We start from the raw sequence: 27,640 nt of genomic DNA on the forward strand, positions 1-27,640 counted from the left end.
ATTCTTATCTTGAAGTAAAAGGATGCCTCGTTTCAGAACTACAAAACATCCATTGGAAGACATCTCACACAACTCGTGACATAGGCTGACTTTGATATAAGAAACATTTTGGTGAAGAAAAAAAAAACAGGAATTGCAATCACTAGCAATAGAGTATTGTAATATATAATGTAACTTTTTTAGACAGAAAATGTAAACTGTCTTACATCTACATTTTCTTTGACATATCAAACTCACAAAGAATCTTTCATTGGAGACTAAGACATTCAAACACATAAACTGAAAACCTAGATTCGCATACCTTGTAAGTGTCAGTGCGTTGACTTCCTGTCTCTTATCTCTGCTGTGTCTTGGCTGTCATTCTCTGCTGCGTGCTACCAGATAACGCTTCAATGCCAAAAAATAACGAGCACGTTATTATCAGAGTGCGTCTTATTCCAATAACGGGTCGCATTTCGTCACAGGGGTTGTCTTTTAGATGTTGTGTTTTTAAGATTCAAACATTTAACCCTCCATGTGTGAATCAGATCTGGTGTCTGGGCAGCAGCATGGAGCCGGAAAACCAGATCAACCGAACGGTGGATGGAGCCGTTCTGTCCATCCTGCTGACGGGCCTGTTGCCCGGCGTCCGCTACGCCGTGGTGGTAACAGCTGTCACCGGTCTGGGTGTGGGCGCTCAAAGCCCGCCTGTCAGCCTGCTCCTCAGTGAGTCACTCAAACCATTACAGCCATTACAGATTGATGGATGACAAGCTGTGCTCTCAGCGGGCTCACGCTACACAAATGACCTCTGTATGTGGAAGGTTGATGACTGTGTGCTGTGAGAATGGCTTTACAACAGGGGCATCATTAGCACAGATGTTCTGAGGGTAAAAATGAAGGAATTCACAGTGAAGCAAAGATGTTTATTCGAGCGGTGTTTAAAGTTGTGTCAGCCGCTTGTCGCCCAGAGGAGGTGAGATGTATCCAGCGTTTTTTTCGAGATCTTTTTCTTCTCCTTTTAATTCTGCTGCAATTTTTTTTACGGAATAATATAACATGCTTATTCACTCGCTTGTCAAGACTTGGATACGACAATTGCTGTTAATTTGAAGCCCCAAATGAACAGCAATTAGCTGAGATCAGCATAAAGCCTGGAAACCGGTATTCTGGCTTTGTCCAGAGGTACCTCTAAATCTCAACGATTAACATATCGTATCCGGTATGATTAAGTTTAACCCATGCAAACAAACTAATTGAAAGAAAAGTTGTAATTGTTTAGAGGGTCGTGTGCAATATCACTTGTGTTGTGGGTTTCCAGCTTACACAAACCTGTCCTTTGTTACAGAGTAATAAGGCTTATAGCCGTTTTCCCCTGTTCCAGTATTTACGCTAAGCTAAACTAAGCTGAACAGCAGCTACATATTAAACTAACGAACATGTCAATCCTCTCATCTCTCGACAAGAAAGTGACATTTTTGCCATAAAACCGCCACCGGATCGCTGGCAAACGACCTCCCACCTACAGCGCGGCATTACAAAAACACAATAAACAGCAAGTGTATGCAATGTCTTCCAACCCACTTCTCTTTCAGCTTTCCCTCTGGGCAAGCCGCCGGTGAAGAAAGGCGGTCACCTCAGCATATCGGAGCAGATCACGAGCGTCGTCTGGCAGCCGGCCTTCATCGCAGGTCTCGGTGTGGCGGCGTGGTTGTTGCTGATGGGCTTCAGCGGTTGGCTTTACTGCCGACACCGCAGGAGGAAGCAGCTGGGACACTACACCACGTCCTTCGCGTACACACCAGCAGGTGTGTGGGGGAAAGCGTTGACTTGTATCTTCTTAATTAGGTTCTCGCATCACGACATCATGTGTTGGGTGTTCAAATTATTAACTGCAAAATATCAGTCAGTTGCATTTCTGGAATTTGACATGTGTGGAGTTTTTCAGCAGTTTTTAGATTATTGATGTCAGGAGGATTTCTCCTTTAAGAAAGAAGTGTAGCAAAAGGCAACAATGACAAGCCCTCTATACCTTAGGGGGAATCAAAAAGAACTCCGTCGTACAGCGAGCCGTCATCTTTTAAGTGACACGTTCTTAATAGACCGCTGGGAGGATATCTCCAACGGTGATTGTTTTCAATTTGAGTTTGGACGCACTCGCAGTGCAAATTCAGTTAATTAAAATGTATTTATACCCACTGGGCATTTTTCATGGCAAGAATAAAGTAAAATGCAGAAGACACAGTGAAGCATAATTATGTAAACCGTAACCACTATATGCACATTAGTTTATATTTAAATGTCCTTTGGTAAATTAACATGGACACATTAGTAGTTGTCTGACTTTGAGAGATATTTGTCCATTTGCATGAATACTCAATTGACGGGCCAAAGCTTTTAAAGAAAAACATGAAATTTGATTATAAATGTTTTAAAGTGTCTACTATTATCACAAAGATTGTGTTGTTTTACATTTGGCATACATTATCATCTTATACAGTGAGATGCCACATACTTATTTAAGAAACAGCTTCATCAATTCATCAAATATAATTACCATTTGTATGTATTGCATGCATAATGTGTGGATGTGGTCATCAGTATACCTTCAAAAAATATTGATTTAAATCTTCACTCTTACACACTTTCTTCTTTTGGAATGGAGACAAATTCAGTTTGAAATGTGTTTATTTATCTCCCTGTAAATCTTTTGTGTCTTAGTCCAAAACTATGTTCTGCTGTAAAACAAGATGAATGACTGAAAGCTTTCTCTTTTTTCAGCTGGTTTTGCTCACAGTGAAGGATCTGGAATCATCAATGGGGGGTAAACCAAAGATAATGATTTGATTCAGATTATGTTTGTGTATCTGATGAACACTGTTTATATATAATCTCCCCTCTCTTTCCAGGCCTGGCTTGTTAGGATCCAACATGGGCAATTACCCCTGGCTGGCTGACTCTTGGCCAAATCCACACCTCACTCATAGCAGCAAAGACTCTGGCAAACTGGACCCAGACAGATATTATAACAGTAAGAACTCTCTGACTTTGAATGTTTGTGTAACAGTTTAGCTCCACGCCTTCCTTTTTGTAATAGTTGTTTTCATCCTGTCACACCATCTCGTCAATCAAACTCCCCTCACCTGCCTCTGATCACCTCGTTAGTCCCTCATTCCCTTCACCTGGTCCTCACGCCCTTCTCACCTGCAGCCCATCCCCTCATTAGTCCCTCACTATTTAGCTCCCTCACTTCCACTTGTCCTCTGCCAGATTGTCTTGTGTTTTCGTGCCAAGTTCTCCAGCGTTATTAGAGTATATTCCTGACCTGCCTGTTCTGACCCTGCCTGCCCTGACCTCTGATTCTCTGCCCCGCCCCTTTTTGGACTTGTTTGCTTCTTCGACTGATCTCCCGGTTTTGACCCAGCCTGTTTCCAACCAAAGACAGTATTCTTTGTTACTCCTGTCTGAGTCGTGCTTTTGGGTCCACTCTAATAGCGTCGTGACAGTTTGAAACAACTCTCAGAACACAGAATATTCAATTCAGTTTATTTTAAGCCCAATATCCCAAATTACAAATGTGCCTCAGAGGGCTTTACAGTCTGGACACATACGACATCCCTGTCCCAGGACCTCACATCGGATCAGGAATAACTCCCAGGAAATACAAAAAGCCTTTCACAGGGAAGAAACCTTCAGGAGAGCAGCAGAGGAGGATCCCTCTCCAGGATGGACAGAAGCAATATATGTCATGTGTGCAGAAGGAAACATTACAGAGTTACAACACATTCAATGAGTATGACAGAGTGTATAAATAGTTGGTAGTAGGCATGACAGGAGGCCGGCTCACCAGCTAGAAGGTATCACTGAGACGTGGAGTCACAAAGACTACAGGGAGGAAGCCGAGTTAATCATGTGTGATGGAGAGATGTGAATTCATCCATAAATATCTCACTGGTTTTTTTTAATGAACTTTCGCTGTTCAGCAGTCGGCATCATGAACTACCCGAACCAGTCCGAGAAGCGCAGCACGGCGTCCAACGACAGTCCCATCTACAGCACCATCAACACAGCCGCTGAGGATGACCTGCTGGCGTACTACGACACCTACTCCAGTACGTCCTACAACCAAGGACCGGACCCGTACAGCAGCAACCCCGTGCTGTCCAACGCTGGCCTTGTGGGTCTGGAGCTAGACCTGGACCAGTGGACCATCCAGTCTGGTCAGTCTGGGTCTGAATATGCCAAGCTCCAGTATACTAAGAAAAGCAACGGTGAGGGTTATAATATTGTTTTTATTTCATACGGTGAATCGTAACGATGACGTCTCACTTGAGTTTGAGTGTGCGATTGCATTTCTTATATAGTGGCAATTTTCCAAAGGAAAACCATATTTTTTGGGTTTATATGCTTAAAATAGTTTAATTTTGGAGAGGCTGTGTGATGTCGCATGAATATTGAGTACCGTCGCCATGGTTACATGCAGCTAAGTAAACTTAATATAATAATACAGAAGATGTAATGCTGCTCTTATCCCATCTATGCAAGTCATTTTTGGATTAGCTCGTGTTTCTTCTCAACGTTGTCCTCAAGCCTTTTTATGTTATAAGCGGCTATATCTCACTTAAAGTATAACAGACAGCTACTGCTCTCATACCATGACTTCAAGGAAAGCTATACAATGGCTCAATCGGTTCACGATGCAGAAATTCCAAGGAACCTTGAAGGGCTTTTGAATATACAAAAAATGTAAATGAGGAGAGAAGTCCTTCAGGCATTCATAAGCAGAGCGAGAAAAAGCAATGGGTTTCAAAGCCTGTTTTTACATGAGCATATTCTTCACTTAAAAATGGACAACAACCTGAACCTCAGGCTGTGGGTGGAGAGGATAACAAACCCTTTGTGTTTTGCGTTGCCAGACAAACTGGTAAAGCAGAGGTCAACCGGGTCCACGTCCAGGTCAGCTCCTCTCACCTGGGTGGATGTGTTGTCGCTGCCCCTTCCTGCCATTAAAGACCAAGGTCACACAAAGACAGACGAGGAGGAAGAGCAACACAGGTGAGACTTTATTCCAAGTTGTACATCAAGGCCCCTTTGTGCTCCTGTAAGAACTCTTTGGATTTTTATACTGTCTTAATACTTGTATATATTTATAGCATCAAGGCCTCTGACTTCACCTCCATGACAGAGTGAGTTAAAGCAGATGGATATAAAACCTGCCCTGTAACTCTGCCAAGGCTGACAAACAAATCTTGAGTGAAGTTTGGAGTCTGGGGAGTTTTTTAAATAAACAACAGTTGTGTCTGCAGGCAGCGAGTAGATTGAGCTGTGGGGTTTTGGGGGGGGGAGTGTCTCCTCTAACTAGTTCTGACAGAATAGATTGTGGACACAACGGGCTGGGATCGGACGGCCGTTCTGACTGTGCCGTGTCGTTTTTCTAATGACATTAGCCACCGTCTGACAGTCTGGATTAGTACTTTCCATTTTCAATGACACGTCCATCATTAAATTAGCCCTGCTGGCACTGAAGTGACAACACGCATCATGAAGGGTGGTTCTCTCCAACTCGGTTACGTCCCTTTTTTATTGAACTTTGTCACGAACCAGGCCGCACGGCCATGCCAACAAAAGGGAGAGACACACAAGTGGTAGTTAACAGAAAGGGTTTTATTAAACTTAGATAGCATAACATAGGTAGCATGAATATAACTTCAGTGGAGGTGAGTGCATGCGTAGGAAGTGTGTGTGATATGTTTTATAGTGTCAGGCAGGGTTGCCAGGTCTGTGTGAAAAACCAGCCCAATGGCCAATCAAAACCAGCCCAATATCAGAACTCAAAATATGCCCGTGCCAAACCATATACACTGCTTTTAAAGTCCAACAGCATTGCTATCATTGCCAAATGTATTGTAATATCTACAAAGTAACACCAAATGTTTAGTATGCCAGCATTAAAAGCAGTTTTCCCGAAACAGTTATTTCACCTAGGTCCTAAAATGGCCTTGTGAAATTAGATACAGTATATTATCATAAATAAAATGTGTGTACGTGCTGATCTGGAGTCAGTTTGGTAGGATTTGGGTATAAATAAATTATTTCATTTAAAATATGGATTTTTATTTAAAGATATTCATGTAATTTGCATGCAAAATAGGTCTACCCGAACCAGCGGACAAAAAATTCAACCCGCGGCAACACTTCAAAAGTAGCCCAATTCCGCGGGAAAACCGCAGACCTGGCAACACTGGTGTCAGGTCAAACCATACTTTCCTGCAGACAGACCGGAGGGCCTTTAAATGCAGCACTGGCACACAAAGCCCAGGTGTTGCCAATGCTGCCGATTACCTCAGGTGTTTCCACTCTGCTAACGACCCTTGGCCACGCCCACATGCAGGGACAGAAACACGAGCCAGTGGCAAAGAGGGTCGTCACAACCTTGGAAATATATATTTTTTTCTTAAAAATTCCTCCTTTACATATACACATGTTTTCTTATAAGTAGCCATGTCAGTATGTCTCCATGCCAGTATTGGGCCATCGATTTGGTGCAGAATTAGATATCAAATAGATTGATATACAGTTTGGGATAGATATTAAAATCCTTCTAAACCCGATTCAAGGGTTGATCCCTGAAAGGAAAACGTTGCTGGTTTTCAACCGGCTTTGTACCGTTGCAAATGAGCGGTGTAGTTTGCCGTTTGTGCAAATGAACAAATGTTCATCTTCTCGGTGTTGCTGGCGCACGGAGATCCCCGCTCTCCGGCCAGGGGGCCACCAGATGACGTGAAACGTGTAATATCTTGTCATCCGGTGAACAACTGCCAACGGGTGAGCAGAGATGCTCCAGACGGCAGTAACACACACATCCCCATGGCAACACATTTGGGGCCAATATCGGGTCCTCATACTGTTACACTGTCCGTCCTCTAGCTCCGGGGGGGAAGATGACAACTGGTGTCCTCCCCTGCCGGCCAGAACCTACCTGATGGACGCTTCCAGGGAGGAACTCTCCAGCCTGCCCTCCAAGCTGCCCTACGCCGCCACGCTGATGTCGACCCCCCAGCGAGACACCAAGGTCCAGGTTGCCGGGGCGATCTACCACACCAGCCACTGGGCAGAAGATTTGAAGGGAGAAAGCCTTGGTAAAGGTTTGTTCACATTCAGTTTACAAGTGAAATATATAAGATTTGGCCACATGCTCCAAAAAACAGAGGGAGGCCAGCGTTTCACCTCATACGATCTACATTTACAATTTAAAAAAAAGAAAAGGTAAGTAATTTACAAGTTATTACAAGACAGGAAGGAGCGAGCTGGTTTACATGTTCAATAGACAGGGCTCTCAAGTGTCACGCATTGAGCGTGAGACTCACGCATTTCGGTCTTACGTCACGCACTCCCGCCACACATCGTATTTCTCACGCTGAAAAAAACTCTCGGCTATTTAATGTTTTAATGTGCCGCAGCGCGCAAACATGAGCTGGCCGCGCTGCCCTCACCGTGGAGGAATCAAGCGCTCCCCTGGAGTTCTGCTGTGAGGAGCCACTTATCAGCCAATCCAAAAAGAAAAATGGGCTACACAATAGCCAATCAGAAAAACCCCTGTATCTGGTGTATCTGGGTAAAATTTAATCCAGCAACCAATGAACATAAAGCATCCTGGAATTGCGCGCGACTGACTGATATCCGAAAATTTCGTTCTGCGGGGGGGGGGGGGGGGGGGGCCCTGAATAGATATCTCTTCAACACAATACTTACACGTCTTTAACATCTTCACCTGGCGTTGCTAATGTGAGATTATTTGTTTTTCTTTTTTAAACAAAAATTCCAGCCAGATTTTACGCATTGCGCCTTTTTAAAGCCTTCGGTCTTCGAAAGTGACTTCCCAAGTTGCAGCGCGCAACCACACAGTGTCATGTATAATTTAACTGATTGTCCAGCAGAAAGTAGTTGTACGTAGAGATCATGTCACATTTATTCAAAGCGCGGTGGTCTTTAGTTTGCTCCAAGTTTCCTGACGATGACATCGGTGTGCTTTCTGGTCAGGAAAATCTTCTGCTCCAGCTGCCGAGTCCAGCCCCGCAGCCCAGGCACACAGAACCAGGAGTAAGAAGAAAACACTCAAGGATGGACCGCTCCGACGAGAGCTTCACGGCCAAGCAGGTATGACACGCATCTCATTTAACTTGTGTTTTAGTTTGTGGGGCAAAAGAAAGAAGAAGAATACTTTTCATGCGACTTGAACATTTTTAAACCACACTAGCAGCATGGCTCTGTTGGAGCGTGCATTGATTCTTTAAATCAGGTCGTGGTATTGCTAATGTCCACAAGCATCCATTACTGGTTGCCTTGCTTGGCACAAAACCCTCCATAAAACGACCATATGCTCTTTTTACCCTGCGTCTTTTGTACCAATGCAATAAACTAGATGTAACATTTGGACAGTCGGGCGAACTGTTCCCCGTTTCCAGTCTTTATGCTCGGCAACGTAAACCGACTGCGGCTTCATATTTACAAACATGCCACCCTCAGCGAGAAAACCCTCCGCTTTTTTGTGTTGTTGATGGCAAACCGTTCTTTTTAAAGCGGTATTTCTGCCTGTCGTTTATAATCACGATTGTAATCCAATGCAGAACTCCTCCCCCCACCAGCCCCTCCCCCTACAGATGAGTCCTTGCAGCTCTTGCCTGATGTTTTGAGTCGCAGCCGAACCGACTCTGAAAGAAAAGAGGGAAGTGAGTCGCTGACTCTCCAGAGGAGGGGAGAACATTTCCCACCTCAAAGGAGAGGAACCACAAAGTTGTTATCACAGGGTAAGAACAATGTGACACTCGGCTCTGTAGCATCCTTCAGTTTCTGTTTACAATACACGATAAAAGAACCAGCAGCACATGCCATTTGCTTCAACAGCTGGAACCCAACTAGATGTGTATTAATCTTATTGTTATGCTTCATACAAATCCCTTTGAGCTTAAAAATAACTAACTGCCACCCGTGAATGCACACTTCTAGTAGTCGCGCGGCTTTTGGTAGCAGGGGGTCTATTTTCAGTCTGCTCCATCACTTGGAGCTGAACCTATATACATACAGCTGTAACTTGGAGTGATGTGTTTGTCATCCACAGATGAGAATGTAATCCCATACGGACAGCCCAGCTTTCTGCCCCAGGTCCAGATGTCAGGCTACGGGTCCCTGGGTGGAGGAGTCCTTTCACGACCCGCCACCGCTGGCCGGAGGAGAGACGAGGTATGTTTAGACTGACGGTAGGAACTGCTGAACATCGTGTCTGTACAGTGGGGGTCACGGTCAGGTCAACAGTAAACCGAGGGCAATTTGAGCTGCTTGTCAGATTCCGTGAGACAGTACTGGGTCTACGTTTCCCTCGGATTTTTGGCAAAAAGTAGTTATCTAACATAGTCACGAAAAGAGTTTGGGTACTACACACGTTTTCTTCTATGCAAGTATGTACTATATGCATGGCCATTATTTTCTTCTTCTTTTTTTAAAGGATATTTAATTTTTACATTAATTCAATAACATTTTTGTAGTTTAGCCCAATATCAAAAATCACTATTTGCCTCAGAGTCCTTAACAATCTGAACAACATACATATTTGCTGTAATATATATATATATATACAGTATGTGTATATATATATATGTGTATGTATATATGTCTTTATTTCTTATTTTTTATTATATATATGCTTTGATAGATGACAAGTAGTGATAAAGTTAGCCTTTATTATTTGCTCAGTTTATCTCCATGTTCCTATCTGTACCCTGTATTTATATATAACTCTCAGGCTCTTGCCTCAATGCTCTCTGTGTTTCTTTCCAGAACCTCACGTAGATGGACGCCGATGGCATGACATCCTCTTTTCCTCCCGGTTTCCTGTCTTTGCAAAGCATCAATCTGTTGCCATGGTATCTTCTGAAAAGCTGAAGACTAAAGGAAAAGCGTCAAGGCTAGCTATCTGCCTTTTTACAAAAAAAGTGTTAATCTTAATCATGTTATTTTAATCTTCAATCTTTCTCCATGTATATAGTAATCTTAGCAATTTTTCAAAAAATTTGATCAAATTATGTATTATCAGAAATTTATCTGGGGTTTAAAGAAATACTGTATTTTTAGGCATCAGGAAGTTCATGTAACAATTACATTATTGTACAGCAGATTAATGAATGTATATTCTGTTTACTCCTGACCATGAAACCATGATGTGTGTGTGTGTGTTTGATGAAAACAACTTGGTGTGTCTGTCAGTGTGTTTCTCTTTGTATCTCATTGCTGTGTGACTGTACTGTGGCATCCCTGGAGATCACCGGTGTGTTAGCTCTGTCAAGATTAATTATTATTTTTAAACGGCTCAATAAAACATTTATTACAAAATATTTTTCGGTGCATTTCTAAATATAACTTGCCCCGTAGCTCTCGGCTTGGCAACATCGGTCGCTCCTTTGGTTTGGTCCAGACGGATATTTCTTAAAATCTATGGAATAGTTTTCCATGAAATTTAACAAAGTGAGTCCCCCGAACTGTTCCAACTTTAGTAATGTCTTGTTTTTATATTGTACCATCATCAGGTCAAAAACATAATTTTTTCTAATTGGTTTATGACTTGCAGAGTTTGGGATTTGCCACATAATCAGAATCTGATTTGTGTGCAAATTAGTAATTTGACAAAAGAAAAAGATGGTAACGGCCAAAATGTCAAACTCTAGGCTTCATACCAGCAATTTGGAAACCAGTGGATGATGTCATAGTGCTGATGTTAACATTTAGTACAGCGTCTGGGATCTGCAAGTGTGGCGCTTCCTCGCCGCTCCTTTGTGCACATCTCATTGGTTGAAGTCCTCCAGTGGTTTGGCAGTTGGACTGGCCGCCTCTGGCCGTCCTCACGGGGTCCCACCAGGTCGGGAGGAGGATAAGGGTAATCCGATGCAATTTAGAGAAGTTCGACAATGTTATGCTTTTAGACCAATATATTCGTATTTACAGTGTTCTATGACGCAAACGCATAGCAGGGTAACGTTAGAAGAATATTAATAAATAATAATAAATAAACCTGGATATGTTTGCGACAATGGTGACTACAGGAAGCTGCCTTTTTTAATTTCTCAACTTCCTGTTTATTGTCATATTCCTGGGCAACATACAAAGTTATTCACACATTCATCATGTTTTAAAGATCAGTCAGTTTTTTTCTAAGAGTGATGCTGCTTCGTCATAAAAGATATTTTTTCTTTTGATTCAACGAATATGGATAATAACCGTAGAAAGTGAACCCACATATCTCAGTACCTATAGTTAGCTGTAGCATCCCTCTCACACACACTCAGTCAGATTCATAAATGTATAGATGCTGCTGCTGCTGCAGCGCTGCCTCATGGCTAAACAACATGGTTACTCAGACATCATATCTAATGTGGTCGCAAAAGCACAAAGTAAATATTCTGTAATCCTTGAGCCCAACATTTGAGAAAACAACTCAGAGGGACAGCTAAAGCAAAACTGAATGAAGCATCTCAAATCAAATAGTCCAGGATGTTCTGGACCAAATGTGGGGACGATTGCTCCAACTCTGTAGGAAAAGCAGCAACAAAATAACATAAATAACAAACGATTAAAAATAGAATTAAAACGACCTATGGGTGTGGTTTATATGGGTCGATTCATCTGGTCCAAGAATGACATATTTATTGTTTCCAAGACTTCCGGTTCAAAAGTGAAAGCGGAAAAAAAGAGGAACAAAAGTAATGTAATTGTGTCAAAACGCTACATTTGCAATTTTTAACAAACAAAGACCACACTATAGGGGATGATTACTGTCATACTTCTGCAAATACATTTTTGAATACTTCCACAATTAAAAAGGAATAAAAATGCATTCAAAAAGACAACGCCCTTGAACACGTTTTTAATTTCTTTATGTAAGAAATTAATTCCATTTTTGTTCCTCTTTTATCTTTTGGACCTTGGCGATTCGAGAATCGCCTTCCCACCCACCCTTTCTGTGAATCTCACAGAGTCCCACACCCCATTACCTCTCTTACCACACGTCGTGGTGGGGGTTTCTGTCAATTCACAGAACAAATTCCTGCTGGAAGTCACTTCTATACATAAACACCATCTACCGGTACTCACCTGAGTAACTCACTGAAAAAGTTATGTGCACCCCTGCCTATAGTATGGATTATGGTCTCTGCGATTTACACACAACCTCACACACGCACACACGCGTGTGCCGCGGATAGCCACAGTCTATGACGCCACTTCACACGTTGCTCCTCGTAAAATCAAGAATCACTTATAAAATTCTTCTCTTAACCTACAAAGCCTTGATTGGTGATGCTCCATCATATCTTAAGGAGCTTGTAGTACCATATTGCCCCACTAGAGAGCTACGCTCACTAAATGTAGGGCTACTTGTAGTTCCTAGAGTCTTAATAAGTAGGATGGGAGCAGTGGCGGCTGGTGAATTTTTTGGGGGGGGGGGGGCGCAGTTGGGCGACGCGGTTTAAATAGCACTCAACAATGAGAAGAAAAGAAGTTTTGAGTAGAATATTGTAAAAAACAAAGCTTTATTTCAAAAAAACACCGTGCTCAACACTGTCCAATAACAACTATCAACACACTGTAACTTTGGGGATGAGAGGTTCAGAGCAGCTTTAAGAAACATTGGGTTGGGTTTCAGAAGTTTGCAAAATAAAAGAGTTTCACCCTCACATGAAAGAGGTTCAGAGCAGAATAGAGTCAGAAAGAGATCACATGTTACATTGGGTGACAGAGTAGACCCACTACTCATGGGAGCCAGAGCCTTCAGTTATCAAGCTCCTCTTTTATGGAACCAGCTTCCACCTTTAGTCCGAGAGGCAGACACAGTCACCTCATTTAAGAGGAGACTGAAGACTTTCCTCTTTGACGGTCTTATAGTTATAGGGCTGAATCAGGTTCACCTGGTCCAGCCCCTAGAGATGCTGCTATAGGCTTATAGGCTGCTGGGGGACGTTTAGGATACACTGAGCACCTCTCTCCTCTTCTCTCTCTACTTATGGGTGGATTTACATCTCTCCATTGCACATTACTAACTCTGCTTCCTCCCCGGAGTCTTTGTGACTCCACGTCTCATAGGGTCCATCGGACCCGGCTGGGTCTGATGCCTCCTTCTTTCAATTTTTTGGGAGTTTTTCCTGATCCGATGTGAGGTCCTGGGTCAGGGATGTCGGATGTGTACAGATTGTAAAGCCCTCTGAGGCACATTTGTGATATTGGGCTATATAAAATAAACTGAATGTAATTGAAATATTCACAACAGGAATACTTTTTCTTCTTTTGCTGTATAAACATATTTCATTAAATCAATGTATTTTAACTGCAATGTATTACTTACCTACTTACAAGCACAATCAGCTACACGGCCTAAACTCAAACCCTCTTGATGATGAATTTGAAAACGGCGTTCGAGTGAGAAAGTCACAATATAAGCAGTTTTTCCCCACATGATGTTGTGAGATATGGTGGGTGGAACTCAGACCCTCTGGCGTGTCCATAGGTCAAAAGAAAAGGTCAAACTAATCCATAAAACATAAGTGATATGAATTCAAACCTGACCAATATTGAATTAGAGAAGCGATGCCTTAACATTGACACTTCCAGGATCACATGAGACTATTAGCTGAAGTGAAGCCCCCCAGTCGCGGCTAATCCTGCTAATGTGTATTCCTACCTGCTCTGCAGGTGATCATCTGTATCAGATCCTGCAGGATCAATACACTAAGCAGGAGCTGCTGGTGTCATTATCATTATGTAAAGGAGATTATTTGTGAATCCCCCATGACAACCACACAATTCAAAATGCTTTACATAAGATATGGAAATACATCCAACATATAAGGCAGTATATCAACACAGGAAACATACAAAGTGAGATCTAAGCTAATATATGTCCCCAATACAATTTAGAAAATTATTTAAAGGGACAAATGAGTGTGTTCAGCATTCGGGCTTCGGGACGACTGATAACGGATTTGGGGTAAACTATGAAGATGATATGGCTGAGCAGGGAATGAAACATGATCATCACCGAAGTCAGAATCTCACAGTGAGTGATTGTGATTCTTTCATTCCATCCTGGCCCAACAAACCCGTTCATGTGAGTCACAATGCAACTCCTGATGCACACGGTACTGCACACGTGAAGAAAGGTTCTCATCGAGTGGTCACTAGTGAGACACACATGGTGACTGTGACCATGGGCCTCAGTACATGAGCTGCATTGTGTCTGTTATCAGTAAAGCCTCCAGAACTTACAGCTGCAACACTTTTTGGGGAATTTAATGCAACGTACCTGAGGTGGACCATCCACTGATATTTAAAGTGTCACGCTTTTAACCTGCCTCTGAAATCCTCATCAGAAATTGTGTCAGTCTGAAATATACTTTCATTAATTTCATTTCATTTCTGTACATAAAGTCAATTGTATTATCACGCTATACTTGCATCAAACATGTACATGAAGTTTATAGTAACAATGTACAAACTGCGTAGTAAAGCATAGGAACAGTAACTATCTCTATAGTTATAGCCTGTTTACATTTGTGGATTGTTAATAAGCTTAGTATATTTGTTTAATTGTATATTGTCCTAGGAATTCCAAGTATATTGAGTTTACTGAGAACTGGGTCAACATTTGGCCATCACAGATTTGATCTATTTGCTAGCTGATAGTTTTAAATCTTTAAATACCAATAATTGAAACAGCAAATATATCGTCAGACCTTTTGGGGGAAACTCTAGCTCTCAGATGGAAATGAAGTGCTTTTTCCCCTAGATTTATTGATGAGTATGGTCATGTTCCTGATTCAAAGCCCCTCTACTATTCCTGCTTGACTATTTTAAGAGCATCACTTCTTTATAAACTGCATAATGAGTTGTGTTTTGAGGCTGAGGGTCATTTAGTGCAATGCGCCACCTGCTGGCAGCAGAAATGTACTTTACTGAGTGGTTTGGATATAAATGTAACTGGATTGATGCGTGCCATAACACCTTGGTTGCTGCTGATATGATGTGTTCTAAATGCCCTCCAGCCATACAGCATCTCTGAGATGGCTCAGGAAGCCGGGCCATGCTTTGCCAAGTGATGCGAGAGTGGGGAAACAATGCGGATGGCTTTTCAATCCAGATGAAGCTGACTTCCTGCCGTTTGATGAGCTGCTTGTCGAATACTTTTGGCACCATGTGCTCCTAGTTGGAAGAATCTTTTGGCTCAATCTCGATCGCCACAGGCTCACAGACTTTTCCAAATCCGTGAGGGTTTAGTTCTTTCCCCCTGTCAAATGGCAGAGAGTTTGAGGGCTAAAAAGCACAAGATAAATACCCACAATTGTATTTTTTTCTTCTTCACGTTGTCATGGTAACAAGATGTTGCTTTAAAGTGCTGTTCCATTCCTCCACACCATTTCAAGCCCTTAAAGCCTCTCACACTCATGTAAGTGACATAAATCCCTTGTGTCCCTCTATGAGACATAGGGATTCAATTAAGCAATAAGGTACGAGAGGCAGTACTGGATCGTCAATAATGTCCACTTCACGGGTGTTGTTAGGCCCGACGGGCAGCAGATACTGTGCTAGGATGCTGAGGAAGTTTAAACCTTTCAGCTGCATCGTTCCAGAGATAATCACAATAATAAATGCTTTTTACCAGGCAAACCTGTACCTTTTTAATTTGTACTGTGTGCCATCTTCATTTAATCTTAACCAGTAACATATAGGCTGATATCTACACATCTGGAGTATTCTCACAATTGTTTACTTTTATTCTAATACAAAAACATATTCAAATAGCCCTTGTGGTAAAGAAGCCGGGGTTAAAAAGGTGAAGATCTTGAGCGTATTGTGAGCTGTAAAAATAAAAGAGCAGCAGTACAATGTGGTATAATTATTAGTCAAACAGGTAATTGTCGCCTGTAAAAATAGAACTAATTTCTCCCACTCGCTCTAGTTGGTGCTGCAACACTTTTATACCGGAGCGATAAGGCTGGCAGAATCAGGAACTTCGTTTAAATCGCTTCTTAAAACCCATTTTTATAGAACAGCTTTTAAGTGATGTTGTCCTTTTATGCAATTTTTTGGTTCCCCTAATTTAGTTTGTATGTTTTTTTAAATTTGTATCTTACCATTGTTTGGGTTTTGCCTTGATTCTCTGTAGAGCAATTTTTAAACTTGGTTTGTAAAGGTGCTATATAAATAGAAGTTATTATTATTATTGGTTATTATTATTATTATTGCCGCTTCTTTACCTAAACTGCACAAACCGTATCTGATGGCCCACCATCCAGCTCATCATACTCAACTATACACACACGTCATACATGTAGTCTCAAATTTCTTATGACAGATGAAAAAAACTGCTTAAAAAATGTATAAAATAAAACATTCATGAATTTACCTTCAATTGCTCTTTCCATTGTTAATCTGAGGGATGGAAAGACATTCAACGCACACTGCAGTGATGATGGCAGTTGCTGGAGTATCTTAATCATTGATACCACATAAGGCTAACTTCATGTAAATGAACACATTGCACAACTTGAATTAGAATATTTTTTACAAAAAGTGCTACAGAGAAAGGCAGAATGTGTTTTGGGTAAATCCTTCTGTCTATTAAGCTCATGGTAAAGAAAAATCAATTGAAAATAATCTAAATGGGATCCGTTTTTGTATTTTAACATTGAAAATCCTCTGTTAAATGCACTTTTCCAGCCGTGGCCATGGGGAAGCCTATTGCAGGCCATGAATTAAAAGCCCCGTGTCATCAGTATTACTGAGTTGTGTGCAGCGCTTTGACAATTCTGTATGTTCAGCAGATTCCCTAAAACACAAAACTCCTCCCCTGTGATTGGTTGTGCTCAGCATGCTCCATTGTTCCATCAGCCCGTTCGTTCGCTTGGTTTTCGACTCAAACAACTTTCCTGCCTGCGCTGCACAATATTGGGCTGTTCTGTGCTTTGATAACCCCGAAATATTGGAATCTCTGACTTTTTCTGAGGGAAGAAAGATAAAGGTAGGTCATTAATATCAAAACATTATGTGCCATGGGGTTCATGTGAGCAGAATTGTGAATTCTGTTAAAATGGTTAAACATTATTTTTCTTCATTCTTACAACTGGTAGTTAACCTCCTTGAACTCTAAATGTCCGTTACATTATCGCTTAGCCTGGGGATTGGGGTAACTCCATTTCTATGAACTATTGAAACCCAAGATAGCATTGATTTATAAATGAGATAAGATATATATAAATGCAGAATTTAAACTTTTTTAACTATTCTCGATATGTTGTTAATCATTCTGGACACTTTTCCCCATAGCTCTGCATGACATTTAAGATATCTTTGAAAACCCACTCGTCTTGCTATAAATAAAAATATATATTTATGTGGTTTTGAAAAAGCTTTTAAGTGATGGACTCCCCTCTCAGTCTGGCAGGGTACTGACCGTCAGACTGAGCTGGCTGCTTGGTCAACATGTACATTCCCTGTGTGTCATCGACAAATGAGAACTATTGATAGATATGTCAAGCTCGAGTAAAACAGTCGTGGCATCCTGCTGATCGTATTTAGATATTGATTATGTTCATATTCAGTATTGCCCTGTGCTCTGGAGCAGGAAGTGCCTGATTTACTTGGCATAGCAGAGGGCCGATGTGTGCAAGTCCCTGACCTGCTTTGTTTTCTCTTAATGTGTCAGTCAGTTTTTTGGCAGGATGTACAGCTTCATGGGAGGTGGTTTGTTGTGCGGTGGAGTCGGGAACATACTCCTCGTGGTCTCTACGGTAACCGACCACTGGATGCAGTACCGCCACTCCACTAATTACATGCACCAGGGCCTGTGGCGGTACTGTGTGCCCGGCAAATGTATGACACACACGGACAGCATCGGTAAGACTCACGGTGTTGTGCATGTGCGCCAGCAGATCCCCATTCCTGATCAATGTTGTATTTTGTCCATGTTATTGTGTTGGTGACTAAGGAAGTTACATTTGCATCAGTCATATAGAACAAACATTAGGTCAGTCAGACATTCAATTAATCAAATTAGGTGAAAATCCATTCCCAAACACTAGATCTTTCTCCAGTCAATGGAGAAACACTTAAACAATGACGCCACATTTAAGGTGTTGTGTATCAAATTCATTATTCTTCGAGTCTGGGACATACTTATCATGTCGTTTCATCTCCTCACCCACAGCGTACTGGGATGCCACTCGGGCCTTCATGATTCTTTCCCTGCTGGCTTGTTTCATTGGCATTGTGATCGGCGCTATGGCCTTCATCCGCTCCTCCTCCTTTGACGGGGTTGACAAGACATTTGCAGCCGGCATCCTCTTCTTCCTCTCCTGTACGCTCCTCCAGTCATCATGGTCATCTGCTGTGGGACAATCTGCATCCGTTAAAGCCAATGGTTCTCTCTCCCGTGTAGGCTTCTTTGTGCTGCTGGCCATGGCCGTCTACACAGGCGTGACAGTGAACTACTACGGTAAACGCTATGGCAGCTGGCGGTTCTCCTGGTCCTATATAATGGGCTGGGTGTCAGTGGTGCTCACATTCTTCTCAGGTACGCATCCTACCTCATTTACCAAACAGACGTGCTTCATGCTTATGTTCATTAAATTATTGTGTGCTAGGTATCTTCTACATGTGCGCCTACCGGATGCACCAATGCCCAAGAAACACCAACTCACGCTGACCTGCCAGAGCCAGAGGGGAACCAAAACACCTGTGAACTTTCCAACTACTTCCTGTTGACCTGAATATTCATGAAGCAAAATAAATGAGAGAAAGTAGAAAGTAGCCTGGGTTTACGTTACATCAAAGTGCACAATGTTGTAGACAAACTTCAGAATAGAATGCAGATTCTAGTCTTCTTTCAAATGCCTGAGCATCAAAGTGAGAACATCTCATAACCAGGTAAAAGTGACTCCAAGTATCTGTAAAAAGTTAGTGTACAATATACTGTAACATGTTATGGTAGCGTCTATAATTAAGGTTATGAAAGAGTCAGTTCAAAGTTGAAAAAAAAAACGGTTTTATTTAGTCTGATTTTGCATAACAAACTGAAAGAAACACACATGATTGGATCCAACACAGCCGCTTGAAAAGTGCGCCTACCAGAAATGCCACAGTGGAAGTGTTGCTATAAGCCTCATGTTCAGACATCAAAACAATCCCAGCGATAATGTGGAGGAAACACTCTGGATAGTATGCATGTGTTCAACCCTCACACCAACCTCATAAAAGGAAAGCGAAGCTCATGCAACTGTCAACTCTAGTTTAGTCGACCTCCTCGATGGTGGGGCCGGATGATCCACCTCCTCCAGGAGCGGCACCAGCTCCACCGAAGCCGCCTGGCATCCCACCGGGCATCCCACCGGGCATGCCACCTGTGTTTTGGTACAGCTTGGTCATGATGGGGTTGCACACCTTCTCCAACTCTTTCTGTTGATGCTCAAACTCATCTTTTTCTGCAGACTGAGAAAAGGGGGAAAAGGGAGTTGAGTATCAATCTGAAGTCAGGCCAACATTTTGACACTAATGCATCAAAAGTCTTCAAACACAAAACATCTTCCAATTCATACCTGGTTTCCATCCAGCCAGCTGATGATCTCTTTACACTTCTCAACAATCTTCTGCTGGTCTTCGTTGCTAATCTTGTCCTTCAGCTTCTCGTCTTCTACAGTGGACTTCATATTGAAGGCGTAAGACTCAAGACTATTCTTGGCAGACACCTTTTCCCTCTGCACATCATCCTCAGCCTTGTACTTATCGGCTTCCTGGACCATACGCTCAATGTCCTCCTTGCTCAAACGACCTGATGGATTATTTTTTTAATTAACACAAAGCTGAATATTGTACATCACATTTAACAGTTAAGATACAGCACTCAAGTTCTTCAAGTTACCTTTGTCATTGGTGATTGTGATCTTGGTTTCCTTCCCGGTGCTCTTGTCAGCCGCAGACACATTCATGATACCATTGGCATCGATATCAAATGTCACCTCAATCTGAGGAACCCCTCTGGGTGAAGGGGGGATTCCAATCAGCTCAAATTTCCCCAAAAGGTTGTTGTCTTTGGTCATGGCTCTTTCACCCTCAAACACCTGTGGAGGTCAAGATCATATTTATTTGAAATGCAATATTGTATCTACAATAGTGTTGCTCAACTGTATATAGTAGTCATACCTGAATGAGCACACCAGGCTGGTTGTCTGAATAGGTGGTAAAGGTCTGGGTCTGCTTTGTGGGAATAGTGGTGTTCCTCTTGATGAGAATAGTCATGACTCCTCCAGCAGTCTCAATGCCCAGAGACAAGGGGGTCACATCCAGCAGCAGCAGATCCTGAACATTCTCCGATTTGTCACCCGACAAGATGGCTGCCTGCACAGCTGGAGAACAAAAGGGTAGATTTTGAGTTTTCAATTTACATCTAATATTTGTCAAAAACGTTGCTAGTACAAATGTGGTGCTGCTATATCTATGGACATTAATAAGTTACCTGCGCCATAGGCCACGGCTTCGTCAGGGTTAATGCTCTTATTGAGTTCCTTCCCGTTGAAAAAGTCCTGCAGCAGCTTCTGGATCTTGGGAATACGAGTTGATCCTCCCACCAAGACGATGTCGTGGATTTGAGCCTTGTCCATCTTGGCATCACGGAGAGACTTTTCCACAGGGTCCAGGGTTCCTCTGAACAAGTCTGCGTTCAGCTCTTCAAAGCGGGCCCTGGTAATCGAGGTGTAGAAATCGATTCCCTCGTACAGAGAATCAATTTCAATGCTGGCCTGAGTGCTGGATGACAATGTGCGCTTGGCCCTCTCGCACGCTGTGCGCAGACGACGCACCGCCCTCTTGTTATCGCTGATGTCTTTTTTGTGCTTGCGTTTGAATTCAGAGAGGAAGTGGTTGACCATGCGGTTATCAAAATCTTCTCCACCCAAATGGGTGTCGCCTGCTGTGGACTTAACTTCAAAGATGCCATCTTCAATAGTCAAGATGGAGACATCAAATGTGCCACCGCCCAGGTCAAAGATGAGGACGTTTCTCTCAACTCCCACCTGTATTTTGAAATAATTATGTCATTTGAAGTTTGCATATTTGTTACAGTCACCATCAACCCACATTCAATGTCTACTTTTAGATATTTTGATTGCACTTTAAAGTTTGACAGCCAACAATCCATTTGTGCGCGTGTCACGTTTTAATAAAAGATATCGTCTCGAGAAGAATAAATGTTTACCTTTTTGTCCAGGCCATAAGCAATAGCAGCAGCAGTCGGCTCGTTGATGATACGAAGGACATTGAGGCCAGAAATGGTCCCTGCATCTTTGGTGGCCTGGCGCTGAGAGTCATTGAAGTAGGCAGGCACCGTCACTACTGCATTTGATACAGTCTGCAAGAAAAAGTGTCCACGTTAACGGCACGTTTTTTTATTTATACTATCGGTCTTAAAAATGCATCCTTTTATACAACTCTTGCAAACATTTCCTTTTGTAAACAAACTAAGTTTTAGTGATCACTCTTGTAGAAACACAACGGTATACCTTCCCAAGGTAGGCCTCGGCAATCTCCTTCATTTTAATTAGGACCATGGAAGAGATCTCCTCTGGGTAGAAGGTCTTTGTCTCTCCTTTGTACTCTACTTGTACTTTAGGGCGTGTTGAATCATCAATGACTGTAAATGGCCAGTACTTCATGTCCGACTGGACAACAGCATCATCAAACCGACGTCCAATGAGACGCTTTGCATCTAAAAGATAAAACAAAGAAAAAATGCAATAAATAAACAGAAACTTCAGTTAACTAATCATACTGGTTGAATAAAAAAACATTTTGTACCAAATACTGTGTTGTTGGGGTTCAGGGCAACCTGGTTCTTGGCTGCATCACCAATCAGCCTCTCAGTGTCAGTGAAGGCAACATAACTTGGCGTGGTCCTGTTTCCCTGGTCATTAGCAATGATTTCAACTTTGCCATGCTGAAACACTCCTACACAGGAGTAGGTAGTGCCCAGGTCAATGCCAACTGCTGGTCCCTTAGACATGGTTCCTGAAATTAAGAAATAAATCAGCTGTTAATCATATATTGGCACAATACAAACATCTGAGCACAATACATATAATGTAACTGGGTGGCCATTCTGAGGCACATTTTAAGTATGGCGTAATGAGGCTATTATCAGAGTCTGAACAGCTGAAACAGAAGTGGAAACCGAGTCTTAGTTAAGTAAAGGTCCGCCGCACCCATTTTCAAGCCTCACATTTGACAGCATGGCAAGGACAGCCTTTGTTATGGCAACAATAGAAGGGGCATTTTGATGCAAGGGTACTAGAGCCTGACTACCACACAAAGTGCCATTCCATTAACATCCGTATTTCATCAGTTGAAAAAAATTAAAATGACCAATTAATCATTAGTGTAATATATTCAAGAAAATATCAAACTTTGTGATGTGTAGATTTTCCTGCTGTTATTTGTCCAATTTGATCGGAAAAATATATTAGTTTGAGATGGGGGAAAAGCACGCAGAGTATGTGACCTATGCTGTCAGACGGTATTGATATTAAATATGTATGACTGTTAATTTAACTATATCCACATATTACAGTCAAGGAAATGAGCTGGTGCAAACAAGTTATAAAGATGACTCGGCTATAATTTCTTGGAAAGGGGCCTATCTTTTCGGTTGCCACAGAAGCATTTTAATGCAAGGCTAATGCTAAGCCACATGGGAGGCCAGCCATACAGAGCATACCATGTAGGGCCCTTGAAGGGCAGTGCACATGACTGGGAGAAAATAAATGCAAATTAGAGGTGAAACTATATTTGAATCAAGTGATTATAAAACTATTTGAATCAGTGATAATAAAAATCAGAAACTATTTACCATACGTTGATCCATTTTACAAAAATGTAAAAGGATCCCAAAAATCATATCAGTTTTATTGTTAATTTAGCCCTTAAGATTGCTGGGTATTTGATTTAAATTGCACTACAATTGTCTAATTTTAATAATCGGTTTTTATTAATGAAATGATGTCAGCCCTGGGGATTAAACTTTATAATTTTGTTGTAGCCAATAGTTATCTTTAATGACAGTCAATCTACCTCGTGGTTTGATTAAACTCTAACCTGGATTCATACAATTGCTCAACAGAAACATAAATGTAGTTTCAGCAATATAATATAATCGATGGTCGTTAAAAAGACGCATGGTTTTGGAGCAAGCTTCTTATAATTTAAGAACAAAATGTGCGCTTCAGCCACGCACCGCAGGCCCAGTAAGGACGGGCGTGTCTTCACAATGCCGCGAACTTTCTGGATCTTTCCTTCCGACTTGCCCACGTTTTTTTTAAGGCGTTGCGCAACCTCTTCCGCAGATGCGGTAGGGTAGCCATCTTCAACACATGTTAGCGACTTCTCCCGCGAATTCACGGCCTCGCGGCTTACCACGTTGTTGGCTTTATGTTCTGTAGCTCTCGTGTATAATAGAATAAATAATAGATGAGCCTCAACGTGAACTATACATTTAGCAAATTAGCTTACGGCATACGTTATCATGAGAAGTTAGTGTGAAATAACGCGACGACATGCAGCCTCATCTCAGCAAGGCCTAGTGAGGGCCGACGCCATATATTGCGAGCTAACGTTAGCTTAAATGTTTAACCGTTAATCAACTAGACGCTAAATACAGCAACACAGAGATTTACAAATAGTAGTAGGTCTACGTCCAGTAATAGTCACCACAATACATTTTTTTACCTCAATAATACATACCTCTGTTAAATTGAGAGCCGGTCGTGTATTCGGCTAATGGTTGAAGTAGATAGGTTAGCTGTTAACACTGGCGGCTGTGTGACTGTCGGTGTGCCGGTCCACGCTTACAGTGAGTGCGGGAGCTGCTGCGCCTGCTTCACTAGACTCTCCCGGTTTAGAACTCTCGAGAACATGGGAGGAGTTAGTGCTGGCCAATCACGCTTCGGGACAGCCTCCATAAATGGTCCAATCAAAAATACTGCTGGCTGATTTCCTCAGCAGTTGCTACCACGATTGTGGGAAAGATTAAAATCACGTGTCGACAATCACGATCAGACACTGGTCGATGAGAGTGGTGGAGGACGTTATTTGATCCTTTACTTTTTGGTAGTGATGGTGAGATGAAGCGTCATGAGGCATCGAACCACTTCAGCCAATTGGTTCGAGAAAGGGTTCATTTCTCGAAGCTTCATGTGCTCACGAAACCCCCCACTGGCCAAGTGTGTAATCACAGGCAGCTGTATCTGAACCACATAATGTGATGCATTGCATTTTTGTGTCTGTTATGGCTGTTGGGAATGACTGAATTACAAAAATGTATGACCAAATCATTTCTGTACATAAATTATCACATATGTGCATAATAAAATATTCTTTGAATGTATTCTGTGTGTAAATGTTCCCAAAATGGTAGTATCATATGATATGGCAGGTTGTGTAATATAATGTTATTATGTCACTTTAGGGAAATGGCATGGGCTTAAGCAGGCAGAGGACAGTGAACGTGTGTGTGTGTAACTAGGAAGAGGGGACTGAATATGCGTGTGTAACTTGGACAGTGATGTACAGGACAAGGGCCATTTTATTCATTTTTATTCAGAAATAATAGTTTCTCAACAGTTCCATCTTATCACCTATCCTTCCCTCCTCACTCTCCTAACTCTCCAAACTATCTCTCTCTCTAAATTCTCCAAACTCTCAACCAACAACCCACATTTTGAATGGAGCCTGAGGGGTTTATATTGCTGTCAAACCTCCCGGCAATATCTGAACCACTTCCCGAAGCAGTCACGTGGTACAGCCGGGCAGCGAGGCTTCGGACGTCATCATTTTTGGCTCCTCCCCTAAATGAAGCAAGCCTCCATACGAGCTTCGAGGAAACGCCCCCTCCATTACTCGACACACACTATGAAGCGTCTGCACATCTCGTAACAACACTACTTTTTAATGCTCAGTGGTGAAAGAAATACTCGGATCTTTGATTTTAGTACAATAATAAATACCACAGTATAATTAAGCATATAGTATTGATAGTGGTATTACTCAGTGTGCAGGTGGGGAGCTTAATATATAATATTACATCATCATTAGTTGGAATGCTTCAGCAGTCCAACTATTGTTCTTGTCTTCTTTAATAAACTTATTATTATATTTCTTCCGTACCTTTTTTGTCCCTCTTCTAGTCCTTAATATATTCAGCTATTTAAACCATTCAAATATTGAAAAATGCAGCTTCTTCAGGAATAGAGGGGAATGACTTTTCATATTTCTAACTCTTCAGCTGTTGATATTATAAATATGTTATGGTTATTATTTTGAATGGGATCACAATAGAGAAAGTCTTCAACTTTAAAAGCTTCTAAGATCTTCATACTTTCAGCTAATTCAATAATAAATAAAAAAAATGTTGACATAATCTTCAACTTTGACTGTATATTTTCAGATTTTTTTTATCTTTCCACATTATCAAATGATTCATATTTTTATGGAATAAATAATGAATGGTTTCCTATGGAGCAAAGCTTCAAATCCGCTTAAACTTGTTCAAATTTAAAGGCTTACACAATAAGCATACATTCAGCTAAAGAAACAATTCCATGTTTACAATGTTGACAAAACTGTTAGCACTGTTGCCTCACAGCAAGAGGGCTGTGGGTTCAATTCCCGGTCGGGGTGGTCCTTCTGTGTGGAGTTTGCATGTTCTCCCCTTGGCAGCGTGGGTTCCCTCTCCAGCTTCCTCCCTCAGTCCAAAGACATGCTCATGTTAATTGATCTCTAAATTTCCCATAGGTGTGAATGGTTTTTAATTTTTTATTACTTGTTAACTTTTTACCTTTTTTAAATAACTTTTTAACTTTTTGTAACTTTTTTGTAACTTTTCATTATTTTTTTACTACTTTTTATCTTTTTTATTACTATTTAACTTTTTTATATGGAGGTTAGTTTTTAAGGTTAGATGGGAGGGGCTGCACAGTGGTGTCGTGGCTAGCACTGTCGCCTCACAGCTAGAAGGCTGACGGTTCAATTCCCGGTCGGGGTGGTCCCTCTGTGGAGTTTGCATGTTCTCCCCTTGGCAGCGTGGGTTCCCTCTCCAGCTCCCTCCAACAGTCCAAAGACATGCTCATGTTTATTGATCTCTAAATTGCCCATAGGTGTGAATGGTTTTTATACTTAAATTCATTTTTATTACTTTTTAACTTTTAAACTTTTTTTAACTTTGTAATTACTTTTTAATAACTTTTCATGACATTTTAGTACTTTTTAAAACTTTTTATGGAGGTTAGTTTTTTAGATGAAATTACATTTTATTACTTTTTAACTTTGTAATTACTTTTTTATAACTTTGTAACTTTTTATGACATTTTAGTACTTTTTTACTTTTTATAATTTTTTTCATAACTTTTAAACTTTTTAATAAGTTTTTAGTACTTTTTGACTTTTTAATACATTTTTTATAACTTTAAATTTGTTATGACTTTTTAGTACTTTTTACATTTTTTAAACTTTTGAATTACTTTTTAAAACTTGTTTGTACTTTTTATTACTTTTGTACTTTTTCCATTACTTTTGTACTTTTTATTACTTTTGTACTTACTTTTGTACTTTTGTACTTACTTTTGTACTTTTTTATTACTTTTGTACTTTTTCATTACTTTTGTACTTTTTCATTACTTTTGTACTTTTTATTACTTTTGTACTTTTTTATTACTTTTGTACTTTTTCATTACTTTTGTACTTTTTATTACTTTTGTACTTTTTCATTACTTTTGTACTTTTTATTACTTTTGTACTTTTTCATTACTTTTGTACTTTTTATTACTTTATTACTTTTTATTACTTTTGTACTTTTTATTACATTTGTACTTTTATATTACTTTTGTACTTTTTTTATTACTTTTGTACTTTTAATTACGTTTTTTTAAATTTTATTTTTTAATTTTGTATAACTTTATTAATTTGTATTACTTTACAGTGATATTTATCCAATAACAGTTATATTTCTTCAGTTACAGCACTCAAAAAACGATTCAAGCCCTGCTGAGAGGTGACACATTTAAATATGCTTTGAAACATTTCATGAAATCAATTACACAAATGAACATATTAATGGGTGTAAAACAAAATGTAGGAATTCTTTCTATTATTAGATTTCTTTCGGTTAGATGTGTAGGGCTGCACGTTGGTGTAGTGGCTAGTACTGTCGCCTCCAGTGGCGGGCCGTGGGCCTGGGGCCTGGGCCTTCAGTGAGGTCCTACACAGTCCCACCCGAATTAATCCACCTCTTATTACTATCATTATGATGCCATGGCTCTAGACCAGGGCTGCTCAATACGTCGATCGCGACCTACCGGTCGATCGCATGACATTAAAAAAAATTGGCCCGCCCCCGTCATTTTCTCTCTAGCACGTCTTTGTTTATTTATTAAACTAAACAGCCGTCTGATGTTGATTGTATCTACACAACAGCATGTCATTTCTCTCGGCTCTCCGTCTCACGAGCTGCAGAATGCGTGCATCGGGACGGAGAAAAAGAAGAAGAAAAAAGTCACTTGCACTAGTTTGTTCACTAAACAGGGCA

The 27,640-nt window shown here is 41.1% G+C and overlaps 3 protein-coding genes and 1 long non-coding RNA gene across 12 annotated transcripts in view; 2 read left to right on the forward strand and 2 right to left on the reverse strand.

Annotated features, from left to right (window-relative positions):
- The window catches only part of LOC130210484 (roundabout homolog 2-like), a 57,013-nt gene extending 46,646 nt beyond the window's left edge, over window positions 1-10,367 (forward strand). For 2 of the 5 annotated variants that reach the window (XM_056440837.1, XM_056440841.1), the window contains 11 exons: window positions 528-705; window positions 1,575-1,787; window positions 2,761-2,803; window positions 2,889-3,010; window positions 3,963-4,250; window positions 4,896-5,034; window positions 6,907-7,124; window positions 8,020-8,136; window positions 8,607-8,786; window positions 9,098-9,219; window positions 9,814-10,367. In XM_056440837.1, the coding sequence (XP_056296812.1) occupies window positions 528-705; window positions 1,575-1,787; window positions 2,761-2,803; window positions 2,889-3,010; window positions 3,963-4,250; window positions 4,896-5,034; window positions 6,907-7,124; window positions 8,020-8,136; window positions 8,607-8,786; window positions 9,098-9,219; window positions 9,814-9,825 (1,632 nt within the window). In that variant the 3' untranslated portion in view covers window positions 9,826-10,367. The remainder of the gene's footprint in view (window positions 1-527; window positions 706-1,574; window positions 1,788-2,760; window positions 2,804-2,888; window positions 3,011-3,962; window positions 4,251-4,895; window positions 5,035-6,906; window positions 7,125-8,019; window positions 8,137-8,606; window positions 8,787-9,097; window positions 9,220-9,813) is intronic. The other 3 variants (XM_056440840.1, XM_056440839.1, XM_056440838.1) reach the window with 3 other exon arrangements.
- A 6,565-nt stretch (window positions 10,368-16,932) lies between these two features.
- On the reverse strand, window positions 16,933-18,284 carry LOC130210287 (uncharacterized). The gene is made up of 3 exons (XR_008834782.1): window positions 18,193-18,284; window positions 17,925-17,999; window positions 16,933-17,018 (listed from the first exon to the last, which is right to left on the reverse strand). It is a non-coding gene; the product is annotated as an uncharacterized LOC130210287 (long non-coding RNA).
- LOC130210286 (lens fiber membrane intrinsic protein-like) lies at window positions 16,973-18,825 on the forward strand. 5 transcript variants are annotated; one of them, XM_056440338.1, is made up of 4 exons: window positions 17,012-17,913; window positions 18,224-18,373; window positions 18,455-18,589; window positions 18,660-18,825. In XM_056440338.1, exons 1-4 carry the CDS (start codon window positions 17,739-17,741, stop codon window positions 18,719-18,721), a joined length of 522 nt encoding a protein of 173 aa, XP_056296313.1. In that variant the 5' UTR covers window positions 17,012-17,738; the 3' UTR covers window positions 18,722-18,825. The 5 variants fall into 5 exon arrangements, with proteins under 5 accessions (XP_056296310.1, XP_056296313.1, XP_056296312.1 ...); XM_056440335.1 differs by having other exon boundaries at window positions 16,973-17,038; window positions 17,723-17,913; window positions 18,224-18,825; XM_056440337.1 differs by having other exon boundaries at window positions 18,224-18,589.
- A 206-nt stretch (window positions 18,826-19,031) lies between these two features.
- LOC130210285 (heat shock cognate 70 kDa protein-like) lies at window positions 19,032-23,911 on the reverse strand. The gene is made up of 9 exons (XM_056440333.1): window positions 23,803-23,911; window positions 21,865-22,074; window positions 21,570-21,775; window positions 21,266-21,418; window positions 20,528-21,083; window positions 20,215-20,417; window positions 19,934-20,132; window positions 19,611-19,843; window positions 19,032-19,503 (listed from the first exon to the last, which is right to left on the reverse strand). Exons 2-9 carry the CDS (start codon window positions 22,067-22,069, stop codon window positions 19,306-19,308), a joined length of 1,953 nt encoding a protein of 650 aa, XP_056296308.1. The 5' UTR covers window positions 22,070-22,074; window positions 23,803-23,911; the 3' UTR covers window positions 19,032-19,305.
- Window positions 23,912-27,640: the final 3,729 nt, after the last annotated feature.

This window comes from Pseudoliparis swirei, chromosome 20 (genome assembly GCF_029220125.1).
Source record: "Pseudoliparis swirei isolate HS2019 ecotype Mariana Trench chromosome 20, NWPU_hadal_v1, whole genome shotgun sequence".
Lineage (NCBI taxonomy): Eukaryota > Metazoa > Chordata > Actinopteri > Perciformes > Liparidae > Pseudoliparis > Pseudoliparis swirei.

Bases quoted from the DNA above. Each gene is read 5' to 3' on its own strand.
- LOC130210286 (XM_056440335.1), top strand. From the start codon at position 17,739: ATGTACAGCTTCATGGGAGGTGGTTTGTTGTGCGGTGGAGTCGGGAAC. The intron at 17,914-18,223 runs GTAAGACTCACG...CCTCACCCACAG, and splicing joins GACACACACGGACAGCATCG to CGTACTGGGATGCCACTCGG.
- LOC130210285 (XM_056440333.1), bottom strand. From the start codon at position 22,069: ATGTCTAAGGGACCAGCAGTTGGCATTGACCTGGGCACTACCTACTCC. The intron at 21,419-21,569 runs GTATACCGTTGT...TTTTTCTTGCAG, and splicing joins CCGAGGCCTACCTTGGGAAG to ACTGTATCAAATGCAGTAGT. The intron at 21,084-21,265 runs GTAAACATTTAT...TTCAAAATACAG, and splicing joins CTTATGGCCTGGACAAAAAG to GTGGGAGTTGAGAGAAACGT.